The sequence below is a fragment of the Numida meleagris genome, chromosome 1, assembly GCF_002078875.1.
Source record: "Numida meleagris isolate 19003 breed g44 Domestic line chromosome 1, NumMel1.0, whole genome shotgun sequence".
In the NCBI taxonomy this organism is placed as follows: domain Eukaryota; kingdom Metazoa; phylum Chordata; class Aves; order Galliformes; family Numididae; genus Numida; species Numida meleagris.
Window position 1 is genome coordinate 129,829,414 of NC_034409.1, and position 26,710 is coordinate 129,856,123.

The 26,710-nt window shown below is 37.6% G+C and overlaps 1 protein-coding gene across 13 annotated transcripts in view; it reads right to left on the bottom strand.

The window, feature by feature from the left end:
* Positions 758-26,710, bottom strand: part of VWA3B (von Willebrand factor A domain containing 3B) — a 66,900-nt gene continuing 40,947 nt past the window's right edge. For 8 of the 13 annotated variants that reach the window (XM_021412555.1, XM_021412519.1, XM_021412527.1 and 5 more), the window contains 11 exons: positions 26,286-26,325; positions 26,015-26,171; positions 21,595-21,713; positions 18,516-18,566; positions 16,649-16,868; positions 10,295-10,415; positions 9,882-10,006; positions 9,036-9,173; positions 8,457-8,554; positions 5,209-5,447; positions 1,655-5,132 (listed from right to left, as the gene is read on the bottom strand). In XM_021412555.1, the coding sequence (XP_021268230.1) occupies positions 5,077-5,132; positions 5,209-5,447; positions 8,457-8,554; positions 9,036-9,173; positions 9,882-10,006; positions 10,295-10,415; positions 16,649-16,868; positions 18,516-18,566; positions 21,595-21,713; positions 26,015-26,171; positions 26,286-26,325 (1,364 nt within the window). In that variant the 3' untranslated portion in view covers positions 1,655-5,076. Of the gene's footprint in view, positions 922-1,654; positions 5,133-5,208; positions 5,448-8,456; positions 8,555-9,035; positions 9,174-9,881; positions 10,007-10,294; positions 10,416-16,648; positions 16,869-18,515; positions 18,567-21,594; positions 21,714-26,014; positions 26,172-26,285; positions 26,326-26,710 lie in introns of those variants that run through there. The other 5 variants (XM_021412536.1, XM_021412545.1, XM_021412566.1 and 2 more) reach the window with 5 other exon arrangements.

A 26,710-nucleotide genomic window follows, 5' to 3' on the forward strand; every position in this document is an offset into this window, starting at 1 on the left:
ATCCCATTAAAGTGTTCTGGCTGCAAGGTCATTCTGGTTTACACAAACACCGAAACTCTCCTTTATTAAATAAAAATATCTGTATGCCTGCCTTTTTTTGCTCCACACTGAGACAGAAAAAGGTATGAAAAGCTCTTTTTTTTTCCCCAAAACTGACAGCTCATTTTTCTCCAGGGAAACACTTATCTGCACAGACACTGGATAGTACTCTCCTGGTCAAGAGTACACCTGAAAACATGAATTCATACATCTGCCTGGATATCACATTGGTATCCAAAGTCAAACTTGCAAGAATTCTTAATGTCTATCTACCTTGATAAGCCAAAAATATTCAGAATCTGTCTTCAGCCTCTTAACAGAAAGCCCTAGACAACCATAGGCCAGCGCCACAACATCCACAAGTATACTTTGGTTGAAGTGAGGATCTTCAGTGACACACAAAGTCCCCTTTGCCATGTGCCATTTCAAATGTCATCTTGCAAATATTGCATGTTACACTTGTCGGATAGAGACTCTAACAGTGATACCTTTCAGCAGCGCAGCTGCACTTCTAACATTTTCTCTTTCATATCCCCAAAGTAACTCTGCAAAATCATAAATATTTTAGCATGAACTAGTCAGTTTATTTTTGATTCAAGAAATAAAATTTCACAGCTGCATGCGCTGAAAATCTTTCCTATCTGCATACTCATCCATTCCTCACTCCTCCTTCATCATGCACTCTTATCGCAGCTTCCTTTGCTCTGTGCCGTGGTACTGAGGCTTTACTGCCAATCCTTGCTGCTCCGGGTTGACTGCAATAATTCTGATGGTCTTGCTTCTACTGGACTCAGGAGACCTTCCCCAGCAGGACGGTACAAGCAACAGGGATGCTCTGGTGAGCTGCGGCTTGAAGCAATCAATGGCTGCAGAGCTTGACACCTTGATGAACACCAGGACAATGAAATGGAGAAAGAAGGTGCTAAGGGAGAACAGCTGCTATTTAGTGAGAGAAAACAGTGACCCTCCATGAGCTAATAGTCCAACATCCCCCCACACATGTGCACACACCCTGCAATGCATCATAGAACAAATGACTCCATGGCTATGGCCACAGAGCAATAGTTCTGTGTAGAGAGGCCTTTCGCTGCTTGGCTTTTTTCTTTCATACTCACAAGTTCAAACCAGTTTGCTTTTTAAGTATTATCATTTTTTAAGCCTGTGGATGGCGCATTTACACGTCAACCTTTGTTCCAGCTCTTCCTTGGGAACCATCTCCTGGCCACTGTTAGGGACAGGACACCAGGCTGCAGGGACCTTTATTGGACCCACTATGACCATGCTCAGCTTCTCCGGTTTGCTATTAACAATACTGTGCTCCTGAAAATCACTTCTTACAATCATACTGAATGTGGCCACCAACAATTAAGCACTCTTCTGGCACAAAAAATGACAATCGTAATGAATGAATATCCAAAGACCAGAAGCAGTAGGAAAAATGAAAAACAAAAGCAAACAAACAACAACAACAACAAAAAGGGAAGAAAAAAAAAACACAAAGAAATCACAGAATCACAGGATATCCTAAGCCGGATGGGACCCATAAGGTTCACCAAGCCCAACTCACGAGGAAGAGAAACACAGACTACATTTTGATTTGCATCGTTCTTTATGGTTTGAGTTTTTTTGTGGTTTTTATTTGGTTTTAAATGATCATATAAGAAACACCTGTACAGCGGAAAACAAAGCTGAGAGGTAGCTGAAGAACAAAGACGTGGTATGCATGGTGAGAAAGCAACAACACAGGAGGAGTACGTGGAGGGCACAAGATATGAGCGTGATTAGTTTTAGAAATGTTGACTACATTTGCCACTGAAAATCCTGAAGTGAAGGGCTTGAAAATCATGGAATCATAGAATCACCAAGGTTGGAAAATACCTCCAAGATCATCTAATCAGAAGCGCGCCTTTGAAAATCATCTTACACACGCACATCAGCATTTAGATACATGAAAGGCACATTTTGATGCCTCTTGAGCAACCTAAGAGAAAAAACTCTGAAGTTTGCCTGTGGGAGGTTTGAGATATTTCTTGACTGTATCTGTATTCTGCAGTACAAAAACACTGCTGAACTAAAATACTGAAAGCTACTGCTGCCATACTGCTACCTTAAAAAAAATGGAAGTCATGCTGTTAAATGAGTGCACCCCATCATACACTATTTGCAAACCATTTATTTTCTTTACACTGCGTACAGTCTTCCTGTGTACCTTCCCAAGATGCTGAAACAAACCATCCCGGTCTTGCGATGAGAAAGTGGAAAAAATTGCCTTTCCCACCTCCCTCAACACATGCCAACACCAATGGACCTGCACCTTCTTCCCTTCCATATCTGTATGCTTCCATCTTTATGGCAATATAGACGATTCCCACTTTAATACACTTTCCTCTCTAGATGAACAGACAGCCCTGACAAGGAGAGAGCCATTGTGGGCAAGTTGTAACATGCTATCAACAGAAAAACAAAAGCTAAATCTGGAGGCTGTTGGGGAGCCCTTGACAACACACAGCTGCTCTCAGTAACAGATGCAAGCGTAGTTGGACTGACATCAACTACTTATTAAACAAGCCATGACCAACAGATGGGAGCACTGCTTTATAATGATAGCTCCAAATGGTGAATGAACTATCTGCAAAATGAGACTGGAAAACAAGTGGGTGCTAAAAATGTGAAATCCTGATGTGGGAAATGCAGCCAATCCCCCAGACTGCCAGGTGCCACAGCTGTTACACTTTTGAACCCAATTCAGCTGAACTAGATTTGCCTCAGAAAAGGATGGAAAATGATCATTTTGAGAGGTCTCCCACCTACCCCATACTGGCAGTTACAGTAATCATCAGTGTAATTGCTTCAAGTCACATCTCATTATAAACTGGAAAGAGATTTGTGTTCTGCTAGCTATGATTTCCTAGTATGTCAGGCCCTTCAGATTACTATTGCATATCACACCTGTACTTCACTTAGAATTGTCTTCTGATTCAGCTTCTTACTAGACCAGTATTTGAGAAAATCAACAAGGACATATATGAAAAGAATGTTCATTTTAGGCACTATACAACAGAGAGAAAGACAGGAAGAATAATTTTTCTATAGAAATAAATACATGTTTTTTAAGTGTCTATAAAAATAATTGCAACAGCCGATGAGAAAATAAGGATTTATGATCTTGTTCAATCAAATAGTTGTATATTAGAGCTACACAGACAAAGATTCATTGGCTCTCTAAAAGTTAGCAGGAATTTGCCAGGACTTCACTCTCTTCTAAACACACAGAACTAGCTAAAACTACAGGAGCAGCAGGCATGCATATGAAAATAATAATGTGTTAAATATAATTCTGGAAGAAATAAGACAAAATTACACATCCACACAATAAGGAAGCCAATACACACTAAATACAATACAACTACTTAAACTTTTTAAATTTCTGTTAATGTTGTTTCCCTGAGTAGGAACAATAGGAGACAGTTATTGATTCCTCAGGAATATTTTAGCTCAGCACGAACCAAATCACAAACAATTCCAAATGCTCCATTCATCCCCCCAATAGCCACAGCTCTGTGGAAATTCAAGGCTTCATGGAAATGAAAGGCTTCATCAACCAACCATATAAGAACTGTGTTGCTGAATCCACATCATCTCTGTGAGGAGAAAAGTCCATCTCTATATTGGGCACTGCTCACTCAAGTTCAGGAGAAGTTACTTCCTCATAGAACACAACAGAAACGTACACATGAGGTGAGCAGAATCATTTGTAGGAAGACATGTGGATTAATACATGGATGAGTTACAAAACACACAGCAAAGATGTACTAGTTAATATATATAAACATAGTTAAAACAGATGTTTGTATCAGAGGTTCAGTTACACATTTGATATAATTTACAAAACTATATACACAAAATGCTATGAAATCATTAGCATAGTTTGAAAATGGGACAAATATTTAAACCTAGAGAGGATAAATACACAAACCTAGGCAGAGATTATATCAGGAAGTATCTGATAAAACTCTGTGAGGATGATCACGCATCTTTAACGTCTTTATCATCTCTTTGACCTTCTCCTTTCTAATGAAACACATGCAAATAGAAATAAATTTAAGAAAAGAAAAAAAAAGCTAACAGTGTCCATGATGCGATCAGAAGAGGACAGAGGATCCTCCTCAGCACATTCAACCTGCATACCACCTTGAAGTCTTGACAGAGTTTTGGTAGAAAATTACAAAATTATTTGATAAAGCTAGGCAGGGTTAAAGTGATAGATATTGACTGCTTTCATTTCATCTTTCCTTCAACCTGCACGAAATCAATAACAGGATTTTGCTGATCATATCAGCATTTCACATTTACACAGCATCTGCATTTCAAGACATCCAAGAGGGAGGAGAATGGGATAACTGAGTATTTCCAGGGTGGTGAGGCACTGGCAGAGGTTGCTCAGAGAGGTGGTGGATGCCCCATCACGCTGGGGGCCTGATTTATCTGTAGGTGTCCCTGTTCATTGCAGGGGAGTTGTAATAGATGACCTTTAAAGGTTCCTTCCAATTCTAATGATTCTGTGATTCTATGATTCTATAAAATTCCTATTATCTTTTCACTGACAGTCGTCTCATTAAAAGGAAGAGCTGGCTGTGGCATGCTGTGGTGTATCAGACTAGCCCAGGTCTCTACTGGACGAGTGACATGGAGTACAAATGCTGATGTCTGCTTTAACTGAGCTAGCTCAGACACTAAAAGCAAATTAACCTTAGAAGCATTGAGCTCCATATGCAATAATGTAACGTCTCAGATAGAAAAAAAAACCATACTTTTCATCTAACAAGTAACAAACAGTAGAAGGATCTCAATTTACACTATGCTTACTAGCAGGTACAAAGGTTGATGTTACTGCATCTTCACTGCTGCTATGAATGTTTGGGAAATTAAGGTAGGATATGCCAGAACATGCTTTATTCATTTGTTCCATTTGCTGTGGAAACGTGCAGAGAATCATCAGTGTGAAGAATGGCTTCCAAAGGAGGTGGATGAACACCATCACATAAGACAAGGGAAAGCAGACTGGTCTAACACCCTGAAAAGACAGTGGAACCCTAGTTTATTTTGTGGGGATAAACTAAGGCCTATCAGACCTGTTTAGTCCTTAATACTTAGAGTCTAATTCTTTACCTTCAAATTCTTCTTTATTCCTAGGCAGTGAATTTCTTCCTCTGTGTTTTACCTCCCTCCTGGAGACAAACAAAAGATCAGAGTCCAACATTCTCCCCTTGGCATGTCTTTTGTCCTCTGCTCTCCTCTTCTTTTTCTGTTTTCCCCTATCTCCTTTCACAATACTTTTCTCTGCTGCTTCTCCTCCTTCATTTTCCAAAGATGAGTGTAGATGGGGCTCTGGAGACTCTTGATCTGGGCTGGAAAGTTAGAAAAGGAAATACACTAAGCACACATATCATATGCTTTTTAAATTCCTTTTTAATATGACATAGATTTTACCCTCTCCCACATCTCACACTGCTGACAAGAGAAGGACTTACCATACTCTTGAGCATTTAACAAGGCTATATGTTTCTTATAATTCAACTTCCTTTTTTTTTGTTACAAAATATGGACAGAACAACCTAAACCAGCATGCACTGTTTCTCTCTTTTCTGTAGATATGATATTCCTAGCTAACCTATTACATACATTTACTCACCTTAAAAATACTTCTGGACAGTGTCCCCATTAGTCTCAATTCTAATACAGTTCTGCAAGAATTCATACCCTTCATAGTCCATTCCCACACCACTCTTGAACTTTCTAGAGAGTGCAGAATTGTTATGACACAAAATGCGGTTACAGATGTCTCTCTGACTGCATTAAGGCCCACATGATCAGAAGTGCTTTGGTAAGTAAAACTGAAACAAGTATTTAGGTATTCGATTTACTGACATCAAATGGGAATGGTTCCTCAGTTTCTGGCTCAAGCCTCTACTTCTTTCTACCTTATGACTACAGAGGATTTGGGCAATAACTGTCTTTTATGATGGGGGCCCTGAGCGTGTGGTGTTTTTTGTATAGAACTTGTTGGCTACATTTGCAGAGCCCACAGTTATTTCTTTCTACTGTGATGGCAGAAGAACACTCCAAACAGATGGCAGCATCGGATATTAAAATAATGGGATACGCATTAGTAGCTCTAAAGATTAGTGAATTAAACACGACTCCTAGTACACATCCATATCAAACATCAAAAAGACAGTTCCAAAGAACTCAGAGCTGAAGATTCGGACAAGCTATTGGAATACAAGAGCCACGTGCACTGTGTGCTTCCTGTCAACAGGGAGGCATAGGCTTTCCAATTCACTTTTTAGTTCCTTACTTCTACAAGACTTCACACAAATGAACCATCTTCACTTTGAGATTCTAATACCAGTACTGAGACTAAGCCTTTTGTTTCCATTCTGATTAAATTATGCTTCTGCTTTGTTTGCTTCTAACAGCAACATCAGTGTGTTCTTACTAGATCTGTGTACGTGGATGAGCAGTATGCTGCACTGCTTCCCTCTGGTCAGTATGACAGGAGAGGAAGGCACCTCATTTAGAACATAAGGAATAATAAATTCCAGCTGGAAGCACACATCCATACTCCCTGAAAACTGGAAACTCCAGCTCAATCTGAACTGGAGCTCTGCCACAGTATTGCTAATATTAGTAAGGGATTAATGTGTCACTAATGAAACACGGTTATTTAATGTCTTTGAATGTAAACCACCTTGTAAAAGGAAAACAATCTTTCAACACAGCATGCTGGTTACAAAAAGAAACAAAGTAAAATCATGGCCAGCACTGGGTTTTTATGATGCAGCCACTGAGTTAATGTAGTCAATGCCCAGAAGAGGACAGTAGGATTTTCTGTATGATACTACAGTAACACATTAAGCAGCAAGAAAGGAATGGGATTCCACATCACAAGTATGTGATTTTACAGAGAACTCAAAGCCCAGCAGAAAACACTGCAAGCAAAAGAAGAAAATTCTGATTCACTAAGTGCATTGTCAGGGACTGTCCACACATAACTCACAAAGCGATTTACTGCGGACAGCGACAGCTCTAAGCAGTGGGAAATTTAAAAGACTCTTAACTGTACAATCTCTAGAGTACAAGGCTTCTATTGGTAATTCTTGAAAAACGTGGAGAGAAATATACTGCATTAGACGATAAAGTTGGGAATGCGCAAAAGAAGCTGCTGTGATTCTGGCAGCAGAATTGTGGAATACTGTGGATCAGCACTGATCACTGAGGTTTTTATTGGTACTTTAACATGCTTCACCTGAGTCCCTAGGGTTAGGCCTATCTACATTGACTGCATGGTAGAAATTACTATTCATATAGCATATCCAATGCCAAAAGAGGACCCTGTGAATTCAAATGGCTCAAATAGGGCAAGTTCAGGGCTGCAAGTAGCCACCTAAGGCAAGAGAGTCCCAGTTTTAGATGCTCAGCAGTCTTCATCAATTCTCAGTAGCTGCCTTAAACTCTGCACTACAAATTGCAGCATTCAACATACATCCATAGAGCGAAGGCACCTCAGCTCCACTCTCAAATCTGCCAGATGCTCAGGCGTTACTGCTCTGAGTTCCACGCTGTCCCTTTGTGTATCTGGGCTTAGTTGTCTTTAAAATACAGGTGATCAGACATAAGCAAAAGCATTTGAAATAATGTTGCTTGGAAGCACTTCTCACGTTCTTTTAATATGGGTAATCTGAGGACAATCTGAACAGTACTATCCTCAAAGACAGAGACATTTTACAGAACAAATACTAAAATAGCACATAAATTGCCATTTCGAATATCATTGTTTCTAAAAGCTACAGCTGCTGAGAGAAAAACCAGAAATGATGTAATGAAAACTTCAGACTTTAATGCTTTGGTGTGATCAACCATTAGGCTTGTAAAATGTATACTATTTTGGGTTATGCCAAAATCTGTTCTATTTAATTTAAGCATGTAAAATGAAGGCTTTAAATGAGAATCCATTCTTTTGGTGTGTGGCAACAATATTGTTGGGAACATTTTATTTACTCTTCATTAATTTAACTTCAATTATCTGCCCTACGAACTGGCCAATGTATATACAACCAAACCTGTGTACACAGTCTGGTAATGTTATGCAGAAATTTACCTTTTGGCAATCCTGCAAGAACTTCAAGCCATTACGGACCTCCAGTGTTTCCAAAATGAATACAGGGCAACAAATTGCCAGATAATAAAATTTGCACATGCATGTGGGTCAGATCACTTGGTTACATCTTAAGAGCAAACCAGATCATGACAACAGTAGAGAATTACGGAAATTTGAAAGCATAGTTGAACTCAAAGTGCAACATTTAGGATTCACGTAAAACAACTTTCATATTTTTAGATTTGAGCATACTCACGTTGTATAATCCACCCTCTGCATCATTCTTATATACCGACAGGAGAAGGCATATTTGGTTTGGCTGATTTTAATAAGGCAACTTCTTACGCAGTGTTCCTGCAATAATACCATCAACATTCATCTAATTTAAATCTAAAGCTCAGAAACAAAGAAGAAATATATGTATAAAAAGCCAACTGGTTTAATGCAACTGTAATCACCCTCTAAAGATAACATTTTCAAGTACAAAGTACATTTTCTTAATATTGCACTATGAAAAATGTAGTAAAATTATCATAATGGCTCACAAACAGCGAAATGAAATGAAGATTGTACCAACTGTGATAAAAACCCTGTATTTCTCATTAGCAGCACAGAGCTTGTGAAAGCCACCAAATGAATTATCCTGCAGGATTTTGCATTTCATATTTATTACACCAGCTCTTCATTGGGCCCTGAATTCTGATTTACTTTGGTTAACTGGAGACAGGAAATGGGGTGGTGAGCTCATTCGCCTGGAAAATTGTATCTGCCTCATCAAAAGCAGAATGATTGTAACACTACTGCCAAAGTAGTTTCGTCTTCTAGGTATACTTACTTTCCTGTTGCTGAACATCAGAACTGTGTAGAGTTTAGCACTCATTCTCCCCATTTCTGGTGTTGCTATGACAATGGCAGGCACATAATAATTGTTCCCTGTCCGTGTCTCAGTTCTGGCAAATACATGGTCTCCCACCTACACACCAGGAACGAACCACATAGCTTGTGAACAAGGCACAAAATTAAATATGAAGAAATATTTACATGAATCGTCATTCTGATTTGTTCCCATGATTTATATGAGTCTTTAAAAGAAAATGAATTTGGTCCTTGCGTGTACTCATCACTCATAATTTCCACCTAATTAGCGAGAAAACATACCTAGCAAAAAAAAAAAAAAGAAAAAAAAAAAGGACAGAGTCCTACTAAACACACCAGGGCTCAACTAGCTGAACAGAATGAAGTTGAACAGAATGAGAAAACTCTTCCAGACCTTCACCACCTTGAACTTTGCACAAAACTTATGGGCTTAGTAGGCTTTTAAACTAACCTTGGGAATTTTAGGTTATTCCATACATAAAAGACTCATACAAAAAATGAAGTTAAAAATCAGGATGGATGTTACATTTTTTAATTCAAATTCTGCAGATCTTCTCTGGAATAGGATGCTCCACTCACAGAACACCAGGAATCACCTGGTCAGGATTTGCCTTCATTCTGAAGGAAAGAGCAGTATGTCTCTAGGTTTAACTACATTTAAATATGCTATCACTACAGACTCTCCTTTAAAATAAAGAATGTAATCTTTAAATAAAAAAGACTATCATTTTTTTCTGCGTGTTAACAAAGAGACAAAATTTAAAACATGTATTTGCTGTCATAAAAAAAAACAACAATTTTTCACCTGTAGGTATGTGCATGGCATGGCACCTCCCAAAGGTACAATGAACTCCAGAGGTACAACCCAGCTCTCCCCATGGTTGAAGTCAACAAGTGCGCTGGTAGAATTTATATTTTTTATCACAGTTCCTAAAAGAACAACACTTTGAAATATTAAAATTATTTTTATTTCTTGTAATTTTTAAAAAAATTCTATAGACTTTTAGATATCATTGAGTTCAGATGTATCTATACTATACATTCCTCATTTGCATTTAGCCAGGATAAATTGTACCAAGGCAAGAGAGAAATTTGTCCCTAAAAAAAAGTCTTAAAAAGCATTCTTAATAACACCATAAAACTAAAACAAAGTAGCCAAACAAGACCTAAAGTAATGTTTTACCAGTAAATGTTAGAAATGTGGACAAAAACATATACCTGGATAATAAAATCCTGTGATGTCCGATCTTGCAATCACTTTTTGGTTTTTGAGAGTCATAAATACTCTGCCCTTTTGTCTCTTTTTAGACTTCGACTTCACAGTTTCTTCTTCAAGTCTCTGCAATTTGATACAATTACTTTTTTTTCTTTTTCCACAACAATCAGTCAGCCCAAACCTATCCTTTGGAATCAACTAAAATTTAGGGAACACAATGCAGTGAACTCTGTTATCATTCACAGAAAACTGGATTATTTTAAACATTCAGAATAGCTATAAAAAGAACTATCTATTATTACCAGCAGCACTCACGGATAAGATTACCTAAGAGTTTTCACTATTAAATCTTGGTTGATATGGTCATAATAATACCTGTATTTTTAAGTGTTCAGGCAGAAATTTACTGTGACGAATAATGGCTTTGGCTGCCATTTTCGTAGGTAAACATTTATGAAATTGGACAATTCATATTCAAGAATGAGGTAAGGAAAAAATCTACTTTTTTTTCCAGGTAGGCATGTCTTCACAATAAACTTAAATTTAAAAATGTTTTTTTTTTTTTAACTTATCCTTTTATTTATGTCTAAAAAGGCACATTTGATTTTGATACTTGGTTTACCCTTCTGATACTTGGTTTGCCCTAACAACCAATGATTATGTAGGGGATAGGAATAACTTGAACTAATTCATTTGCTCTGTTTTACTATAACTATTACAAAGTCTTTTTCCCCATTTCCCCATCCCCACCCCAAAAAAAAACAAACCACAGAAGATCCTAAAAAAATTCCCCCTAATAAGCAGAACACACACAAAGGAGGACATATTTAAATGGGAGATGTGTGGTTTCTTTCCAGTTTACTCTTTACCCCTACAGAATATTAATTATACCACCACTTCTGTTTTTCCAGCTCAGCCTAAAACGAAGGCCCTTCAGAGCACTTAGCTGTCTGCTTGAACCTGACAAAGGCTGACTTGACTGCAAAGACCTACAACTCCACAGACACAACAAGGTCTTTGGGTAAACCATTTACTTCATTCCTCAGTCTCCAAAGGGACAGCTGGTGCTGAATATTTATTTTAAACTAATTTGTAATGCTTGACTAATAACTTGGGCAACCTCCAGCGGCCCTCATTAACTCAAGTGCTAAAGAGTGCGTGAGCACCCACAGTGAAGGCCTTGAGCAGTGCCAAATCCAGGTGGCTCAGGAAATCTGAAGCCAAACCTCTCCCTCTTACAAGCACATGGCCCTTAGTTACCAGTGCAACTGACCCCGGCACTCCCAGAGTGCCAATTTCAGGAATATCGTTGTCCAGGATTGCTGTTACAAACAATCTCCATCTGAATCACTGGGATTTCCACCCTGCTTAGCTCTGCTTCTGTTGAAAGAAATGCATCAAACCACATGGGGCGAAGCCAACTTTGTTTCCTATGGCCAAAATCTGCTGTATTTTAAAATTCTCTTTCAAATACATTAGTTTTTGCACTTCCCTGCTGTAGCTGAGAATGGACAGGAAGACTGTCAACAGGCTTTGTGGCTCAAACTTTGGCATTACACAAACCAGATAGATACCTCCATAATCAAAAAACCACTGCTCTCCCTATGCTGCCAGTGGTAATGAGGCCGTTCTGTGTAGACCACAGTCCAGTTTCATGAAAGAGCCTAACTTTTTGTAGCTACGCATTTTGTCTGTTCAACAGATTACTCCATTGATGACAACGGAAAATCTGACCAGACATTTCTAGGTAATTAGGAAGATTAGTTATAACTTTCTTGTTGTCATGCTACTTGGGATGCTCGTTTTTCTTCATCTCCCTCAAGAGGCATCAGAAGAAGGACAGGAGATGCCAAGTTGTTTAGGAAGCATATAAAATGTAAAAGAGGTATCAACACATGGTGATTAATGATCCTTAAACAGCATGGAAGAATGAGAAGTGTAAGAAGTAGGACACTGGGAAATAAAAGAAACTGCCAACTGAGAGACAGAATTTCCATTCTTATAGACAATCAAGTATCCGCTATAAATATTTCATTAGGAATAATTAAAGCAATCGGATGTGAAACACATTTTTCAGAAAGAATGGAATCAGCGAGCCACTAGAGGTCCCTTTCCACCCAAATAAACGTGCTTTTCAGACACACTCTGCTTATTAACCACTTCAAATTCTTTTTATCACATGGGTCACAAACAAGCATTAGCCCTAAGAGTTCAAGCTCATCCTATGGGAGTCACAGTACTTTTAGAAGTGTCTCCTCAGGTAGAGTGGATCCTTAATAAGGAATTCATCTTTGTTTGCCTGCAGAACTGGACGTCCATATGCAGAAACAGAAATATTTAGTATGAGGAGCACAAAGGCCAGATTATGACACTCAGGGACAGAAATACTTTCCGTGACATTCCACTAGCCATTAACAGGCTGCACAAAATTGCCCTGGAAGCTATTGTGTTTGAAGAACAGTAATGCCAGGACCACAGCAGACCTGAAGTGGTCTAACAAGAAGTGGACAGAGGACCCTAAGCAAGTCCTCTTACCAGGTTAAAACATCATGGTATAAACAGCTTTATAATTCAGTGAGAAAAACCATAAGAAATGACGGCTGACTGTTATGCCTGGCAAATTCAAAATAGAAACCAGATAACATATTTGATGCCAAATCAGTTACTTATTACAACATAGTAAATGATACATTCTTCATTTTTAAATGAAAGCAAAGTGCCAGATTGAAGAGAAAGATTTTGATCAACATATGCTTTAATCTGTACAGCAAAATAAATGAAGAAATAAATACCGAGTGAACTAAGACACAGTCTACAATTAGCCCAGGCAATCACCAATTTTCAGTATATTTTGCTTGATAATAATTGTGTTTATGGCCCTGTGCAGATGGGTGTCAGCCTCTCTCAACAAAGCACTGCCATAGCCTCCCTCTCACAGACAGAAACAAACACAGCAGCCTGAACACAGCTCCCCGCGAAGGTCACAGCACAGAGGGAGGATAACCAGAACATTAATTCAGTTGTAGGCTTAAACAGAAAGCTCCCGTAGCAAGGACATCCAAAAAGGATTACTGGTTCTTTTAAGAACTTGTGAAGGTAATTAGGAACATTCAAAAGCTAAAAACTAAGATGTTTTGAGTTTAGTAAAAAAAGATTAGCAAGCAATTTAGAAATCTGCCTTGTTGATAACTGTGGATTTTTCTGCTCTCTCATAATGGCAATTTTCACCAAGTGTCATATCTGCTATTTTGTCACAGCAATGTAATGTATTTCAGCTGGCAGATTACTTTCTATAACCATTTTGTAGACAGAAATCACACTTGGAAAAGCTTTTGGCTGCATTTTAAAAAGGCTCCACAGTTTTTTGCTATTTTTTTTAATCTTTTTTTTTTGCCACATAAACAGAATTCTAATTACATCTGCTTTTCTGCCTCTCACTCTTAAAGCTTTTCAGTTGCAGATTAGCAATTACTGAAGATGGAGCTCTGATTAAGCTCCTAAAGCAGGTTGACTCAGGATAAGTGATTGCACAATGTTAATCACATCGTGTCTGAGAGCACACACTGGTGTTTCAAGGCAACAGTAAAAGTACAGAGTCAACAAATGACAAATGAATGTATTTCTGCTACTTTTATATTGGAACATTACATGGCAGAAATAAATCAATAATCAAGATAAATATACAGGCCATGGGGTATTTTCAGATGAACGTAATATGAATCAAGATTGTCTTCTGTTTTTTAAAGACATTAAAATGTTTTCAAATGTACATTCTTAGTAGAACAAATTCTCCAAAATGACAAAGCCAAATGCAATCCTTCCCTTTATCATTTATTTTCATACATGGACTGTGTTACCATAATATATTCTTGACAATTTAATATATATTTTTTAATACCTTATGTCAGTGTATGTAAATACCACAGCTCATCACAAAAACTATTGTTAATGACAATGAAAAGATGGGTATGTTTCAGTCAAGAAATATCAGATAAAAGACTGTCTTTTTAAACACTGGCACTGCATTTCTATGCATGACCTACTAGGCAGCACATTGTGACGCTTGGCATAAGTAATTATAAGTTCCAAGTGTATGTGCCCTTTCACTGCTTAAAGCTCACACCATAGGTTAGTACTGTGCTCACTGGAATTTCACCTAACTTACCTCTTCACATTGATGCATGTGTGTATGTATATATATATATATAAGTATGTATGCATATTTCTATGCACATACATCATGATCATTTTGGGCCCCTCACTGCAAAAAAGACATTGAGGCCCTGGAGCGTATTCAGAGGAGGGTGACGAAGCTGGTGAGGGGTCTGGAGCACAGGCCTTATGAGGAGCGGCTGAGGGAGCTGGGATTGTTCAGTCTGGAGAAGAGGAGGCTCAGGGGAGACCTCATCGCTCTCTATAACTACCTGAAGGGAGGTTGTAGTGAGCTGGGGGTCAACCTCTTCTCTCTTGTAACTGGTGACAGGACGAGGGGGAATGGCTTCAAGTTGCGCCAGGGGAGATTCAGGCTGGACATTAGGAAACACTACTTTTCTGAAAGAGTGGTCAGGCGCTGGAATGGGCTGCCCAGGGAGGTGGTTGAGTCACTGTCCCTGGAGGTGTTCAAGAAACATTTAGATATAGCATTGAGAGACATGGTTTAGTGGGGTTATTGGTGGTAGGTGGATGGTTGGACTAGGTGATCTTGTAGGTCTTTTCCAACCTAGCTGATTCTATGATTCTATGATTCTATAATTCCAGTAAGGAATTATTATCATTGTTTGATTACAATTTCCATATATAACCATAGGACTTTTTTCAAAATTCGCTGTATTGAGGCCAACTTTGCATTCAAGTTTTGTCAAAGCAAACTCAGTGGTATAAAACAATGAAAAAGGAATGCACGAATATGACTTTTATGATGATTTCTCTATTTGTTTTTACTCATCTTCCTTTAGAAGTTAAAACATTTGAGAGATTTTCTTCCTTAATAACTTCCTAGAGACCGTATTTTAATATTGTCAGAGTACAACTCTACCCAGACAGCTATTCTGCAGAGCAGCAGCACTTCCAGAGAAGTCCTTTTTGATGGAGGTTTTAGATTTAAATAAAACTTGAAACCAAGCAAGAGATGGTTCGTTTTTTTCAGAAGTACTTTGAATTTTAAAGCATCAATAGTGTATAAAAAATCTCGCCACTGGGGAATGACAAATCAGTTTCTTAAACTTAAAGGTATGTTCTTGACTTCCCTGAAAATTCACTCACTCTCTAGTGAAGCTAAAACTCAGTGCAGAAGATTGTGAGTTATTCAAATCAAGAGAAAGATTTTAAGTGTTCTCTGGGATTTTAATAGCGGACACATATATTCATGTTCATAAAAGTTATTATGCAACATAATTCAAAGGTAAAACCATTAATATGGAATCAATCCATTTTCAAAACTATCCTGAAAATAATAACAGGAGAATACAACATTTTAACCTATGTTTTCTGAACATATATTTCACAACAGAAAAGTCTAATTGAAAAGCACGCTTAGTGTACTTAAGTTGCACGCCTCCCAGAGTGCAGCGTAAAATAACTTCCTTAATATTAGCTCCTCCAGGCATTTCCATAGGCATTTCATTAAATCTCTTAATAGCATTGCACGTAAAATCTGAGGTTCAGCAGCGAGATGCATATACATTAGATTAATCAAATTTCTCAAATTTCAATCAGTTTTCAAGTAGTTAGTCTACTTTCTGCTAATGTATTAAAGGAATGGCAAGAGGCCTCTGGCTTGCCAAAAGTAGGTGTCCACTTCTGGAAGAGATAAACAGCTCTCCGGATGAAACTGACTCTGTCAGCAGGGGCTCCCTTCACAGCACTGTGAGGTTAGCTACCTGTACATGTATAGATGCCTATGTTTTATGGATGGCTAAATGTCAGTGTCTGAGTACAGAGCTGAATCTCATCCCTTCTCTTTATCGTTCAAAATAAAGATACCATAGACTATTACAATAAACAGTTGATATCACAAGACCTTTTATCCCTGTTTATCTGACATTAATGCAACCACATATTATAACCACACTGTATCATAATTGCCTTTCATATATCTCTGCTGTCCTTAAAGAGGAGATAATGATATTTTGCTCAAAGACTCTTGACTTCTATTGTGCTTTCAGCTGCAGAACTCTCAATTCCCTGGTACTTCCAAGGAGCCATGAAAACTTACTCTTTTTACCTGCTTCCCTCCACTCATTTGTATAGCGTCATACTAAATGCCAAATGTATGAGGTATTAGCACAGAACAAAATTATTGCAGAAGTACACACTGAAGAGTAGTATCTGAAAAAAAATGCCCTTCCAATCTATACCTTTTTATTTTTGCTGACGTGTGATTCTGAGCTCTTCTCAATTTCCTTTTTGACAGCTTCCTGAAGATCAGAAGCTTGCTGCTTATATGTTAATGCTGCCAGTATCTCATCTTCTAACAGTATTACATCTTCATAGGAAATTGGCCATCCCAAATTCTCTAAAGCCTCCAACAAAGCTTCCTTATGCTGCATGTATTGAACTGGCCCATCCTCCTTAAATCTTAATAAATAAATACATATATTAATAATTATCCATAGGATAAAATTTAATTTTGACAGTACTTCACAGGGAGAATCCCAAAATTCAAAATTGGAATGCAGAATAAGACATCAAATTAATGCAATCTATATTCTAGGCAACCTGGTCTAGTGCCAGACCTGGAGGTTGGTGGCCCTGCCTGTGGCAGGGGGTTTGGAACCTGATGATCCTTGGGATCCCTTCTGACCCAAGCCATTCTATGATTCTATGATTCTATGATTCTGCATGCCACAGATTCTTGTATTTCATCCAGCTGAGTTTAGCCAAACAATCGCACCTGCAACGCGATATTTCATAAAGACATCTGCAGAGCCATTTAAGTGGCTAAGCATAGGTATTTGATGCCATTTTAGGCGTCCTAGAATGTCTGAGGCATCAATAAGTAACTTAATGATATGATGCAGAAATCATGGAAATCCTTGCTCCTTCTAGAGCAGCAGCTAGGACAAAGTGGCAAGCACTTAGTCTAAAATAGCACCAGATATCTATTTAAGTTCTGACTTGCCACATCAGTCTTGACTGATGACATCAAAAGAGAGAGAATCTTCTGCTGCTTGTTCCTCTCAGTCCTGCTCTGCGATAACTGAAAAGTAATTGTTAATGAACTAGAGAGCTCCTCAACCACTTCTTTGAGGACTCATTTGACCAAGTTAGTACACCTTATTACCCTCTCCCTAAGGTTTCCTAGGGATTTTGGAAGGATTTTGTCATGCTTTTATCACACATGAACATGATCATTTAAATAACAAATTTAGAAGAGAAAGAGATCGAGTATTTCAACTTTAATGCAATAACGTTAACAAACATTATACAGCTCTAGCAACAGACTTTACAATTGCTAGATGTCTTTCTTTCCTTATTACATGACTGGTCATACCTTACCCACAACAAAATATTTTTTGACACCACCTTGTCAGCTACACACTGTTCAAATTAACGAACAACTAATCCCCCTTTTAGATTTTATGCTGTTCTTTTGTTTAATAGGCTTCATTTCCTCTCTGCACCAGAACGGTTTTTTTAGCCAAAATAGTTCTCCTTGCTGATGACAGAACTGTCTATTTTTGTTCATTAGCTCAAGTATTCTTTAGAGAATACATTCCATTTTCATTATTTGATTTTCACTTTATTTTCTCAAGTAAACAGATACTAACTTCATTGATGTCAGTTCCATAGTTACAGTCTCTGGCTTTCTAAATTAATAATACAGAAACAAGCCAGTTACTGTAGTACAAATGTTCTTTGTGGCATACAATGAGAGCACTTCTGTAAAGGTGCTTAATGTAACTCACAAACCAGCCACTGAGGTGCTCTTTACTGGATGAGAGATGACCTAACATGATGCCCAAGGCCCTGCCACTCAACGCTGATTAAGAATCGACCGGTTCAAAAGGAACACAAGTCATTTCCTTTAAAAACAATCGGTGCTGCAAGAAGGTGATCCAGAATTTAAAATCACTGAATATCACACATACATTCTTGAAACTAAGGCGCGAAACATATGAAGATAAAACAAGGTGGTTACAGAAATAGTGATAAAAAGAAGTGTCAAATGTTTATGCCCAGCATTTCAGAGCTAAGTTAGAAAACCAAAGGGTGATAGCTTACTTGTCTCTTTCCTCCTGAGATAGTGCTCTCCAGATAAGTAGATTTAGGCGCCTATTAAAGAAAGCAAAGCAGTTTTTGAGGGAATGAAGTTCTTTGTGCATCTGATGATGTGAAAACAGTAAATAAATACAGTTTAAGATATCTGCACTGATTTGTATTCCAAGAGCACCGTGTTGTCAGATTGTATACTTAGCACTCAGCTATTAAATTATCAACTGAAAGAGATGGGAAAACAGCAGATTCTATCAAGTAGCAACATGACTGTTTCAGTTTCATGGAAAGATTAGTGGCAAACACTATTGCTTCCTGCCAGGATTTTGTATGCATGGTTCTATTCAGAGCCAGCAAGCCAAATCAAATCACAGAACTGATTCAATGCTGGTTAATTCTTCCAATTAAGCAGTTTAAGAAAACTGTAGTCTACAGACACATGAAGAGCAATGCTAATTATTTTTTCTGCTTAAGATAAACCCTTAGTTGGGCCATTTAAGTTTCTACTTCATTAACAGAAAAATTACTGACTGGAAAACAGAAGCAATTATCGCAAAGCAATGGAGTTTAAAAGCACCACTAAACCTTCTGCTTTTGCTTTTTAGACATAAATCATAAATTCTTATTAGACTATCTAGCTCACAGTTCTCTTTATTAACAGCTAAAACTATTAAGTCATCACTCAATTACTTCATTTTACACTACAGAAATAAAGCTCTACCAATGATCCTAATTGCCGTAATTATAGAAAAACAAACTCCCTTTGGGAATAAAAGAACAGACTCATTGTTAGAAAAAAAAAATCAGATAACAGCCATTAGATTTAAAAAAAAAACTTGCTAGTTTTACTGTTCCATGTGAAAAAGGCCATTAGCACAGATTTTGAATACGAATTTCTTGTTGGCTAATTGTATCTACTAGAAGCCAAACCCAAGCACTTTTAGAATGCAAATCACTTAGCTCATTCACAATCTGCAGTCTCAGCATGCTCCACCGAATATTTCATGCTTCTAAATGTGCACACTCATAACCACTTCATTTATAAAAGCCTCTGGCTATAAAAGACCACGCATGTTTTGAAGCTCCCAGACTGTTTCATCCTCAGTATTGGATATTCTCTTTGCCAGAGCACAAGATATCTGCCCTCGCCACTTTTCTACCTCTTAAATTGAAGCTAAGGTCAATCTATATATGGGAAAGACATTGCAATGCTTGCTTCTGTTCTTGAAACCTGCATGCCCTGACATATTGTCTCAACTGTAGGTGTCAGAATACATTTGTGACTAGTCACTATTCATAAAGCTGAACTGCAGCCCTTCTAAAATCAATTACTAGAAAAGTAGTGTTGGATTTACAGAAAAAATGAATTTGTCTGAGTTGCTGTTCCACATGTAGAGTATAAGAAACAATAAGTCTTCTTGATATTGTAAATGATCTTCTTTAGTAAATACACCTGATTCATTGAGCTCTAAAGTTAAACACGTTAACTGTACCGTCAATCATCAAACTTGAGGGAGATAAGGGACAGCACTGTGAAAATGCTCCTCAGGAAAAGATGGTCTGTGTTTAATCAGAAAACATATATTCTTTCCTTCAAAATTGAAGTCAGTAAATAGTAAACATTCAATAGCAGAGCACAGCAATGAAAATTTGAAAATTCTTCAGTTGTCATTGTCAAAAATATACCACTTGCCCACCCTTCTGTCAAACCGAGCGTCAAATCCAGATTTCTCTGCATGCATCAGCCTGATAATAACAGCATTGTCTCAGTAACAGAGCAACAACAGATTTTTCTACACTGAATGCCATTAATACGAGACATAGCAAGAAGCATCTACAAATCATAATTCTCAATTTTTGCTGCAAAAAAAGATATACATTTAGCAATCAGAAGAGGGAATGAAAAACAGGAGTATCATATGCTTAAAAAGGAACTGGCATGCCCATAGTGCTACAGAGAAAAGAAAAACTTAAAGCTTTTCAGGAGAACTCAACAGACAATGACTAAACACTTGACATCAAGCGTTTTTTTCATATAAAAGAATAACATCAGTAAACATTATTAGAATAAAGCCTACGAAGACATTTCATTTATTCAAACAATTCCAGTCAAAGATCCTCAATTTATTATACGTTATGAGATAATATCAATAGTCATATAACCACATTACTTCAAAAAAACCCAAAAAAATGAAGTTAAATCAAGGAAAGATACAGCTTAGAAACCAAATGCCCTTGTCCTGTCTACCTGTAAAGTGCTCTTACCAACGTTTAACTAATAAGCACAACACAGTTTTCCTTCTCAAAAAAAAAAAAAAAAAAGAAAGTATCTTGAGGCCCATGTGGGACATTTACAGTTCAACAAGGCCAACTGCAGGTCCTGCACTTGAGATGAGGCAATTTAGATTAGCTAATAGGAATACATTCTTCATGATGGTGAGGTGCTAGTACAGGCTGCCCAGAGAAGCAGTGGTGCCCCATCCCTGGAGGTGCTCAAGGCCAGGTTGGATGGGGCCCTTGCACAAGCTGGTCTAGTGGAAGATGTCCTTGCCCACAGTAGGAAGGTTGGAATGGAATGGTCATTTAAGTTCCTTCCAACCCAAGCCATTCTATGGTTCTGTGATCTCATATGTGCCTCAGTTTTACTCTTGCAAGCATAGCCAGGTGCTAGGCAGCTGGCAGCAAAAACAAGACCACTATCATTCTACATATTTAGAAGCTTAATTTCAGGTTAAAGTTTTGCCAACACTATGCTTTTAAAGGAGTGGGGTCCCTCTCCTGGAAAGACTGCTTTCAGGTTTATTCCCAGGAGTAAAATTAAAAAAAATTTTTTAGTCATGAAACAAATATAATATGAACAATATGTTATTTTTTTAATCTCCCTGTCTATTATCTACTGTAGTTTTTTTAATTCTTCATTTTGCCTAAAGAAAATAAACATTTCTCTTACATGTTAATAGTTGATTAAAGTTTGTCTGTATGTGGAATTACCAACATTGAGCAAAGAATGTGTGTGCAAGTATCCACTACATAAGAAAAATTTGAATTTAGACTGCAAATAGGATACACTTCTGATGAGTAGACTTGCCTTTCATAGGATTTAATTGCTTGTTCCAACTTCTCTTTATAGGCATCAAGATTCACTGCCTGAGGATTAATTAGCGTGATCTGCTTCTTGTCATTGCTCAAATGGGCCAACGGTAGTATCTATGGTACGGTAAAAGAAAAAGACAGCATTTATCACACAACTTTTCCTCCATCAGAACAAGAGAACGCCCATGAGTCTAGGATCTGAGGATCCAAGGATCTAGTACAAGGATCAGAACAGACAAAAGAAACATGGAAAGGCTGCAGAAAGAAAGCTCTGAGCACTCCAAAGAAACAGTGACCGAACATCAGAAAGGAATGCCTGAATTAACATATTTTCAGACTGTTAATAACGTATTGTGAAATGATACAATCCTTTCACAAAGAAGTTGCAAATCAATTATTGTAGGACAAAGCAAATCACAATTTCTACTAGTAAATTCTAGCTAAATCAGTACTCTCAAAGAACTCAACTCTTATAACGAAAGGGAAAAAAGCATGTTTATGTTATGAGCATATTTCAGATTGTACTGCTTTAAAACAACACTCTTATACTTACTAGCATCTAATTCTAGCAGACACATATAATAGTTACTCATTTAAGTGTATTCAATATTCCTATTCTTGAGGACTGTATTTTTTAAGGAATTAAAAAATCAGAGACAGACAGAGTGAGATTTTTTGCTACAGTGATCACTGACCACCAAGAAGTGAACATGGTGGATGTTGCTCTCTGAAACTTGTCTTAATTGACCACACTAAGGCTTACGAACCTAATGAGCTTGGTCAGAACCAGGAACCTCTGTATTTCTCAAAGCTCTCAACATAGCATCCTCATAAGCCAAATTCATTACTTTAGCACATCTTAAAAAGACAGAGAAAAGGGCGGAAAAGGATGACAGAAAGGAAGAAGGATGCCTTCCTGTCTCTCAGCTCAAACTCCCATCGTCCTTCAGCCTTTATAATTGCTCAGCAGTTCCAATAAGAAAAGAATTTATTTACCAATGTTATGATGATTATTTTAAAGAGAAAAAATATAAGAAGGAAATAGAGAAGGCAGAGAATGCTACTCTTCCCAAAACTGTCTTCAGTATGCGTGGCTGAATGGTAAGCTTCTCCAAGTGCCTGTCTGAGATGAGGATGTAATGTCAAAAAGATGGATGAGGTTAAAGTTAAATAGAACTAAAATCACTGTTGGGAGAGACAAGGCAAGCAATCAGAAAATAAAGCAATAACAAGGCTGCTTTAAGCAATAACAACAAGCACTTTTCAGTGCTTTTGTGTGCATATGTGTGTGTTTGAATCATCACAACCTAGCTGGATTCCAAATAACTTCTGAAGAACAGTTTTTTTCAGCACCAGTGGTGTGACTTTCATTTCCTCTTTGCAGCTGGTTGTGGAGCTGCAAACCTCCTTCAGAAGATGTCTTCTCTCTGATTTATGAATCTCTGTCACTTCACTGCCAGACCACATTAAAGCTCCACATATTGGATTAATTTTAAAATCACTTAGAAGCTGAGATTAATGGGAACATGCCAGTGAAGTATCTTACCAGAGATAGATGAGACAAATCTCTGCTCACAACCGTGAGCTATGCAGTCTGGCTATCTGTCACTTCCAGGTGAAGTTCGAAAGCTGGAAGGCAAGGAACTGAAAGAACCAGCTTTATAATGCTCTGGTTGTTGTTTGCTACGTTACTCCAACCAAGTTTACAAAAGTTCAGCGGGGATTCACCATGCAGAAGCCCTCTCTCCCATGCCCTTACAAATTCCCAGAGCAACTCCAAGTACAAAAAGCACTACTTATTTACATATTTAATGTATTTTGGAAAAAGCCCTAAATAGATTGTGGAGGACAGACAAATATCAACAAATTACTATAATACTGAAGAATAAAACTGGAACAGAATGTGTTCTTAGCAAACAGTAAACTTGAAATACTTAAGCGTACTTTCAGAGCAATGGAAACCGTTCACAAAGTCAACTGAAATTTGACAGATTCAGCTGAAAGAAATGACAAGGAAGCTTTTTCAGTGCCAAAATGTTTTGTCATTTTCTAAACTAAGTGCTCTCATATCAAAAGAAGTCACTTGTTTCAGAACAGCTTTCATTTCAAAACAGAAATTTTGAAATTTTAAAGACAATATTAAAGCACAGTAACTAGAAAAAATATTTCTCATTTTAGACTGAGTCATTTTAGACTCCATATTTAACTATCTAGATTCTGTACAGCAGCTGTTCATCCTAAGAACACTGAAATTAATTCAACCCTGAATGAGAGAATCATAGAATCACCAAAGTTGGAAAAGACTTCCAAGATCATCCAGTCCAAGCATCCACCTACCGCCAATGTTTCCACGCTAAATCACGTTCCTTAGTACAACATCTAAACATCTAATGAACATCTCCACAGACAGTGACTCCACCACTTCTCTGGGCAGCCCATTCCAATACCTGGCCACTCTTTTAGAAAATAAATGTTTCCTAATATCCAACCTGAACTTCCCTTGGCACAACTTGAGGCCATTCCCTCTAGCACCATCACTAGATACGTGGGAGAAGAGGCTGATCCCCACCTCACCACAACCTCCCTTCAGGTAGTTACAGAGAGCAATAAGGTCTCCCCTGAGCCTCCTCTTCTCCAGACTGAACAATCCCAGCTCCCTCAGCCGCTCCTCACAAGACTTGTGCTCCAGACCCCTCACCAGCTTCGCCGCCCTTCTCTGGACACACTCCAGAGACTTGACGTCTTTCTTGTAGTGAGGGGCTCAAAACTGGACACAGTACTTGAGGTGCAGCCTCACCAGAGCTGAGTACAGAGGGATGATCACTTCCCTGCTCCTGCTGGCTGCACTACTTCTGATACAAGCCAGGATGCCATTGGCTTTCTTGGCCAACTGGGGACACTGCTGGCTCATATTTAGCCAAGCATCAACCAACATCCCCAGGTCCATTTGCTCCACACAGTCTTCCAGACACTCCACTCCAAGCCTGTAGTACTGCAAACTAAACTGCTGAACTAGTCTAGCATAAACTCCCACAGACTGCCATTATAAAAAATACTTCTAGCATAGTACTTGCTGAATCACAGCTTTGAAATATTTTCAAAGACCATTACTTGCAACAACTAGTTTTGCAAAGACAAATGTATTTGCAGTTCCAATGCAGCTCAGGATTATCAGGAAAAGTATTCAAAGGAGCCTTCATTTAGAAAGGTGGAAGAAAGAGCTCTACTTAGTAGCTGTATTCAGAAGATGGAGAAAGACATGACTGCTCAGAGCTCAGTCATAAAAGTTATATGAAAGTCATACTAGTTTTTGTTTGGCATTTCACTTACAGGATATTGTTTTGTACAATTTTTAACCACTGAATATCTGATTTTAAAAAAACAGTTATTTTACACTCGAAATGGGAAAATACATATTATTAAGTGTTTCTGATACAAAATCCACTGTCTTAATTGTATACAAAAAAAATCTTACACTTCAAAAAAACTACTTAGAAAGATAGAGTTTGTCTTGGTTTTACTGAAATCAAGGATCTGGTATTGCTTCCACAATCCACACGCTGTTATAAAACACATACCTGAATTCAAAAAACAAATATGACAATTTTAAATTGTACATATGTATACATTTTGTAAGTATTTTACTTAGCTGTACATCACATCCTGTTCCAATACATCTTGTGTATTCATTATTATTTAAGCAAATGCTGTTTAGCTCTTTCTTTGAGTATTGTTTTAAAAAGTAGCTTTTTGCATTACTTAAAATTAACCTCAACGTTTTCATAGGACAAACAGCATTCATAAGAAGAATTAATTTAGAGAAACTTGACACAAAATGGATTTGCCTTAAAGGGAATGGCAAGTACATTTTTACAATGTATGATTCATCATGGGTTTTGCACCTCTAGAATCTCATAATTCTTTTCATCTACCAAAACTAGATTTTAATTACTGAATTCCGATTCTTTTTAATAGGTCTTTAGAGTAGACTTGTAAAACATGAAAATGTACAAACCTACATTTGTAGGCTTGTGTACCTGCACATTATTCCAAATGACATTATGGACCTAAAATGCAGGACTCCAGTGAATTAATATGAATGAGAAGTGACTGTGACCTTCAAGAAATTGCTGAGCACCTGATGGCTGCACACTGCCATCAACTGGTAACTGTGAAAGAAAAATACATAGCTCTAAAACTTAAGAGTAAAGTCTGCATGAAATTAAGTATTAAGTATCAGTTTTTATTCTTCCTGGCGGATGAATGAACATTGCACTACACATTTAGCGCACTTCAGCCATCTACAAGGAACACTAGACAATGCAATTATGAAATTCATGGAAATGAGTTAAAAAAATCCTTTTGAAAACAGTAACAAGGTTTATTTTTACTTTGAAACAACATAAAAGCTTTACCTCATCAAATACTTTAGCAAGTACATGCTTGTCCAGAACTGGGATGTATTTAGTGCCATGAGGGACAGCTGTAGGAGCTAAGGCATCCATGATGGTGAGCCGCCTAGCAACCAGGCCATGAGTTTTTAACCAAAGAGCTGAAGAGGTATCTAAAGAACTAGAAACAAGAGACTATAAGACGAAGGTAGAAATGCATCTGAGAAGTCTGAAAAGACTGAAGAAAAATATAAACTACAAATATTGTGATGAGACTACATCTGCAAACACATACCTTTTAGATGTCCTTTTCACAGTTTTCTGCATTTTCACATCTGAAACAAAACATTTGCATTTTATTATGTTACAGCATTTGAGCACACAAAAGCATACATACATATGCTAACACAGGAATAATTTAATTTACTTATTAGAGCCTACTAGTAGTGTCACAAGGACTACAAAGTAACATCTATTTCAGTTGCCAAATAAATCAATGAAAATAATGTTTCCTCTGCTTCTTGGTGCTTGATCAATAATAACAGTGTTACTATCTGTCTCATAAGTCTTAATTAATTAATGAGGAAACCTATAAAATAGAATGTGAATAACTGAATTTTAAAAGAAGACTTGGAATTTTGTATTTATTTATTTATTGTAACTTCAAAGAAAGACTAATGTCAAAGTTTATTCCCCAATTCAAGACATAGTACAAAGTAC